Source organism: Castanea sativa, chromosome 4, assembly GCF_040712315.1.
Source record: "Castanea sativa cultivar Marrone di Chiusa Pesio chromosome 4, ASM4071231v1".
NCBI lineage: Eukaryota > Viridiplantae > Streptophyta > Magnoliopsida > Fagales > Fagaceae > Castanea > Castanea sativa.
The window spans coordinates 35,381,683-35,388,839 of NC_134016.1; the positions used below are offsets into that span (position 1 = coordinate 35,381,683).

Consider the following 7,157-nt stretch of genomic DNA (forward strand, 5'->3'; position numbering starts at 1 on the left):
GTTTCTATATCTATCGAAGTATGCAATTTCTTTTTAAGTTTATTTCTAAAAAATGAAGATGTGAGCAGGGGTTTAAAGATTTGAATTTCCATAATGGCTTGCAATGTTGGCATCGTGAATAGCAATTTGCCTTAATTCTGCTTATGCTTAATTAACCCATTTATTGAATATTTACTTCTCCACTTCCTGTTCTTTCGCCACTTTCTACGATCCTCCTTATGTTTGTGTGTATATTAAATGCAACAAGAGTTTTGTTAATTGGTATATCCCATGGAATGTCACAGTTCAAAATGGTTTTTCCGCCAAACAATATAATTTCACTTGGGTTGATGAAAAAAATATTACAAGTATAAGGTAAGTCTAATGGTAGCATTGATGAAATGGTCGATACAATGATTTGGGGTAGTGTTTATTACCTACTTGGGTGTACACATACTAGTGTGTAATAAGTTTTACTCAAATGATTTTCTAATCCATATTGCCACAAACTTCAAGAACATAAATATATTCATTACAAAAATTGCTAAGTTTATTGTTTTTCGGAATTTTAATTGAAATTAATTCACTTGTTTTAGGTGGGTTAATTCTTACAATATTAGAGTGATTGCAATGAGTTTGCTTCCCATGAAGTAATAAATAAATCAATTGAAAAACTTTTAAGTTTACCTGATCTGATAGACTTGACTGCTTTATTACCTTTTGTTCATGAATTACAGAGAGAAATTATGTGTTCCCTATTCTCTAATAGTAGCAAGAAACTATTAAGTTTCATTACAAAAGAAAAAGAAATTATTGAGTTTTATGTATTAAGGGACATGTATGTTAAATATTTGAAGGGAACATTAAAAAAAACATATATTGTTTCTTTTGATAAATTAAACGTCATACTTATAAATGTCACTTTAAATCTCACACTTTCATTATTGTGCCAAAACCAGCAAAGTAAGGGGTGGTTTAGTTTGACATGATAATAAAAGAGTGAGGTTTAAAGTAAACACACACGAAAAAATAGTGTTGGGAATTTAGAACCCAATTGTTACAAATAACTAGTTTTATGCCAAGTTAAGTTAATTAAGATATTATGCTTTCAAGTTCAACTTATGGTTAATTTTCTCACAAACCAATACTGCAAAACAAGTACAGAAAATAAAGAACAATACGCGATATTGTTACAAAGAGAAAACCCTAGATGGGAAAAAGTCACTAGAGATTTACCACCAACCCTCAAGGAAATAGATCTACTATATAGAATTGAAGTTTATAATAGAATCAACCCTAATTTTATAGCATCTCCAAGTAAAACTTACTAATATGACCACATACAACACTAAATCCTTGGACTCTTGTATTGTCAATTTTGTTCAACTTGAACGCTAGTGTACAACTTCAAGAATATTCTTGAAGATTCTTCATAGTAGCAATCTCTATGGTTTTTGAGTGTGCAACAACTTCACTTTCAGCATCAGTCTTGAATGGTAGTCATGAACATCAAATAGTCTTGAAAATGACTTCTAGACTTAATCTTTGTTCATAATTTCCAACCTATGAATACAAACCTAACAAAAAAAGCCTAATGGATTGCAAGAGTTCATTGTATGTATCCTTACTAATAATTCTGAATTTTATAATCTTCTCTTTACTCATTCTTGATAAATTTTATACCTAAATCATATATCAAGAAAATTCATATTCTTAATTTTTTTTTTTTTTTTTTTTTTGAGAAGAAGGAAATTAAACCCTTGATTTTAAAATCTTTTAATTAATATAAAATAATGAAAAATATAATAAACCTTCTCTTCTTTCTTCTTTCTTCTTTCTTCTTTTTTCTTTTCTTTTTTTTTCTTTTTTTGTGAAACCTAGTTTGACATTATTCATGACTATAAAAGTCAAATATTCTAATTAACTTCTCCATATTCTATAAATCACAAAAATGTAATATTTATTATCCCGTTATATCTCCAATACTTTTCTAACTAAAAAATTAATTAATGTGGCCAAGTAAGGAAAAAAAAATCTTGCACTAAGTTTTATATTAGTCGCCCAAAATTATTTTCTATGATATGTTTAATACTCTTCAAATGAATTGCAAAGTAAAAAGAAAAACCCAAAAGAATGAATTAGGTGAAAAGGTATTACCTATAATTCTTGGCTTGCACTAATGCCAATCACCTTCTTCAGGTGGCATTCATTTTTACTTAAAAAAATTATAAACACAAGAAATTTGACAAAATTTATCAAAAATACTAACAGAGCATATTGTTAAAAGTAGACAAGAAAATAATATCAATTATCGATAAATCCTTGTCAACCCATGAAAAATGTGGGCAATTTTTTTATGTACGTCCTTGTAGAATTATTACTAAACGACAACAGACTGAGCATTCCAGTGTACAAAGTCCTTTTCTTTGGGCATGATTTGACCAGCGGCACTTAATTTAGGATTAGAAAGAAAGGAAATTTCTACCAACCAATAGCATACTTGAATCCTCTGAACAAACTCTTATTTATTTCAATTGAATAAAATTTCCTTCTCCAAATTCTCAAGAACCCTTCAAGGCATGCACCTGTTGATGGCATTTGATTTCACATTTGCTATAAAGAGCTCTAAAAATCAAACCAATAGCTCCCAAGCACGTCTGTGAGAGCCTGAAACATTCTTTTCCTCTCTTCAACTTTTAGCCGGTTTGAGCTTTCGACTTAAAAGAGTTTTAAGGCCTTACTGAGCTTACTCACACAGTCACAGATCATAGATGCCGTCTGATATTTTGCAGGAGTTCTAGTCGGATTGTATGTTTTCACAACTGCCAAACTATGGACTACAGTTGTTTTGCTCTGATTTTCCCACATTTGATACATTTGTTTATTGAGTTAGATTTTTAGAGTTTGAATTCCGTCTATTTGGTGCTTTTGATTTTCTAGTTTTATTATAGACCAAAATAATCTTACAATTATCTTATTATAGTAGCATGTGCTTTACTGCTTATCATACTTTTCAGTTGTCTCCGTTGGTAGTTACTAGAGATTTTGGTTATGATTTGTTATTTTGCAGACTTCAGAATTTAGAATTTGGGGTCATGGGTAGCCAACCACACGTGCTAGTCGTACCATATCCAGCACAGGGCCATGTTGCCCCATTTATGAAGTTTTCTCACTGGATTGTTGATCATGGGATCAAGGTCACATTTGTTAGCCCTGAGTTCATACACGAAAGATTAAAAACTACAATGCCAATGAAGAGCCCAATAAGGCTAGTCTCATTCCCAGATGGTCTAGAACCCGGCGATGATCCAAATGATAAAATTAAGCTGATCAATAGTTTTCTAGAAGTTATGCCAGGTCATTTCAAGGACTTGATTGAGAAAATTAACGAGTCTGATGATGAGCATATCGGTTGTGTCATTACTGATGGAATGGTTGTGCCGGCACTCGAAGTAGCTGAGAAGATAGGAATTAAAATGGCTGTACTTTGGCCTGCTGGACCAGCAACCTTGGCCATCATACTAAGTATCCCAAAGCTTATTCAGGATGGAATTATAGATATTCGAGGTAATAATTAACTACTATTTTGCCAATGACCCTATGTCAATTAACACCTCTAAGTCTCCATTTCGTAGTTAAGATTTTATTTTAAATGAAAAGAAAAATGGAAAAGGGGATAAAGTTCATATGGATGTTATTTTTATATTAAAAAATTGATATTTTATATGCTACTTGTTTGGTTTTGATAAAAATAATTTGAACCTGTAGGAACTCCATTAAAAAATGAGTTGATTTGGCTGTCAAAGGAAATCCCTGCATGGACAAGCACAAAGTTGCCATGGAGCTGCCCTGGAGACTCAAAGCGTCAAGAATTTTTATTTCGACATCTTTTCAGGATGAACCATTTTTTCAAACAATGCAACTGGCTTCTCTGCAACTCATTCTATGAACTTGACTCATTGGCCTTAAATTTAATTCCTGAAATCATGCCTGCTGGCCCATTACTTTTGGCCAATCAATCAGGCAGTCATATTGGAAGCTTTTGGCCAGAGGATTCAACTTACCTAAGTTGGCTTGATAAACAACCGGTGGGTTCAGTCATTTATGCTTCCTTTGGCAGCACATCAATCTTCAGCCAACAACAATTGGATGAACTTGCACTTGGACTTGAACTCATAGGCCAACCATTTTTGTGGGTTGCTCGGTCAGATATCATCAATGAAACGCTTACTGAATTCCTGTATGGGTTTAGAACGAGAATAGCTGATCGTGGAAGGATTGTTAATTGGGCACCTCAAGAGCAGGTGCTAGCTCACCCTTCTACTACATGTTTTCTAAGCCATTGTGGATGGAATTCAACCTTGGAGGGTATAAGCATGGGAGTCCCATTTCTCTGCTGGCCTTACTTTACAGATCAATTCCAAAATAAGAGTTACATATGTGACGTTTGGAAGGTTGGTTTAGGGTTGAACCCAGATGAAAATGGGATTATCACTAGGCATGAAATTAACATAAAGATAAAAACATTGCTCTTTGATGATGGTATAAAAACAAATGCATTGAAGCTGAAGGAGATGGCTAAAAAGAGTGTTACCGAAGGTGGATCTTCTTTTAAAAATTTTGAAAGCTTTATTGAACAAATAAAGCATTAAGATGTTTTTAGAGTGTTTATGCTTTATTATTTCTATGTCTATCGAAGTATGCAATTTCTTTTAAGTTTATTACTAAAAATTGAAGATGTGAGCAGGGGTTTAAAGATCTGAATTACCATATATAATGGCTTGCAATGTTGGCATCGTGAATAGCAATTTGCCTTAATTCTACTTATGCTTAATTAACCTATTTATTAAATATTTTACTTCTCTACTTCTTGTTCTTTCACCACTTTCTACAATCCTCCTTATGTTCGTGTGTATATTAAGTGTCCGTTTCAATACCGCTTATTTTATTAAAAACTAAAAACTGAAAACACTATAGTAAAATAATTTTTAAATATGTGAATAGTACCGTGTGACCCATTTTTAATAAAAAAGTTGCTGAAAAGAAGAAGTTTGTGAGTCCCGTGAACAATGCACGGGACCCACTGGAAGTACTGAAATACGCTTTTCCAAAACAAAAAAAAAAGCAGATGTTCACGTGGTATCCAAACGGATACTAAATGCAACAAGAGTTTTGTTAATTGGTATATCCCATGGAATGTCACAGTTCAAAATGGTTTTTCCCCCCAAACAATATAATTTCATTAAGGTTGATGAAGAAAATATTACAAGTATAAGGTGAGTCTAATGGTAGCATTGATAAAATGGTCAATACAATGATTTGGGGTAGTGTTTATTACCTATTTGGGTGTATACATACTAGTGTGCAATAAGTTTTACTCAAATGATTTTCCAATCCATATTGCCACAAACTTCAAGAACATAAATATAACCATTACATGAAATTGCTAAGTTTATTGTTTTTCGAAATTTTAATTGAAATTAATTCACTTGTTTTAGGTGGGTTAATTCTTACAATATTAGAGTGATTGCAATGAGTTTGCTTCCCATGAAGTAATAAATAAATCAATTCAAAAACTATTAAGTTTACCTGATCTGGTAGACTTGACTACTTTAATTATTACCTTCAGTTTATGAATTACAGAGAGGAATTATGTGTTCCCTATTCTCTGATAGTAGCAAGAAACTATTAAGTTTCATTACAAAAGAAAAAGAAATTATTAAGTTTTATGTATTAAGGGACATGTTAAATATTTGAAGGGGACATTAAAAAAATATATATTGTTGCTTCTGATAAATTAAACGTCATACTTATAAATGTCACGTTAAATCTCACACTTTCATTATTGTGCCAAAACCAGCAAAGTAAGGGGCGGTTTAGTTTGATATGATAATAAAAGAGTGAGGTTTAAAGGGAACACACACAAAAAAATATCTTTGGGAATTTAGAACCTGATTGTTACAAGTAACTAGTATAAGGTCACAATTTGAACCTAAGCGCAATAATAGGATGGGTATAGGCCCAAAGAGCCCAATACAATAAATTTGTAGAGAGTAGGTTCGAAATCTAGTTTCTTATAAGCTTAGCTAACAACAGTAGTGGCCCAAGATCACAAAACGATAATGATGGACTAGTTTGTATGATGAAAAATTGTCTTTGGACTCAAGCCGAGGATCTTGTTCTTATATTTCTCCTCTTTTAAAGACAGATTACAAATATTTAATTTACAGTGTTTTCTCTTTTTTCTTCGATACCCCCCTCTTGGGGCTTTCCTCTTCCTTTTATACTTCTCTTTCTCCTCTCTCTACCCTCCACGTATGGATCAGATTGCCGGTCAGGATACTTGTCCCATCAGCATCTTCCTGAAGCTTTTGAAGATAGCTATAATACTGAACACTGCTACTCAGACATCACTTTCTCATTAATGTGGCGAGAGAGTTAGCTACAGAGCATTCAATGCGGTGACAGCAGCTTTTTCTTTAGATATGTCATGGTTTTCTTTTGTCCTATACCCCTGTGTTGCACATCCTTATCAATAGCATCTCATGGGACATTACCTCTAGATGGCAGATAATTCATTCCTATTGAAAAATCACGTGTTTGTATCGCATACAAAATATACACAGCGAAAATTTAACGGATCTACTTCATACATAATCGATAACATGCACTATATAAGTTTTAGAATTTAAGAACAAGAGAGTGTACCTTGGAGTAGTGAATTCAAAACCGAATATCAAAATCACTTGGGAACACTTTCAATCTTTACTCTAATTCCACTAACGCCCAAGATGTGTGGTCTCTCAATCTGTTTACTAAGAGAGAATGTCAAAGTGTCTAACACTTCTTACATCACTTGGCAATAGTGTTCTTCCAATTCTCTCTAAAAAAATTTGTATGTTTCTCTCTTTGTATCTAACTGATTATCTAATTAGGCTAGCCTTTTGGGCCCTTCCAATTGGGCTTAAGTGTGTGGCTTGGAGTGGGACCAAAAGGGACCAATAAGACACTAGCTCCAATAGGTTTTGGGCTTTTTTGTCAACTCTTGACAAGTCCAAAGTTACCATTAACTATATTTAATATCACTATATAAATATAGTTGCACTCTAGGCCTTATTTATAAATTATATCCCAAGACTTTATTGTACATGCAGCCCCTTCATAAAATATTCGTAGTA

The 7,157-nt window shown here is 32.9% G+C and overlaps 1 protein-coding gene across 1 annotated transcript; it reads left to right on the forward strand.

The window, feature by feature from the left end:
* The first annotated feature begins 2,508 nt into the window (after nucleotides 1-2,508).
* LOC142631104 (UDP-glycosyltransferase 83A1-like) lies at nucleotides 2,509-4,770 on the forward strand. Its single transcript, XM_075805184.1, has 3 exons — nucleotides 2,509-2,787; nucleotides 3,050-3,546; nucleotides 3,748-4,770. Exons 2-3 carry the CDS (start codon nucleotides 3,075-3,077, stop codon nucleotides 4,629-4,631), a joined length of 1,356 nt encoding a protein of 451 aa, XP_075661299.1. The 5' UTR covers nucleotides 2,509-2,787; nucleotides 3,050-3,074; the 3' UTR covers nucleotides 4,632-4,770.
* The last annotated feature ends 2,387 nt before the right edge of the window (nucleotides 4,771-7,157 follow it).

What these genes read in the sequence shown, in the direction of transcription:
- LOC142631104 (XM_075805184.1), top strand. Translation starts at nt 3,075, where the DNA reads ATGGGTAGCCAACCACACGTGCTAGTCGTACCATATCCAGCACAGGGC. An exon ending in TGGAATTATAGATATTCGAG is followed by an intron (nt 3,547 to 3,747) that starts GTAATAATTAAC and finishes TTGAACCTGTAG; the next exon opens with GAACTCCATTAAAAAATGAG.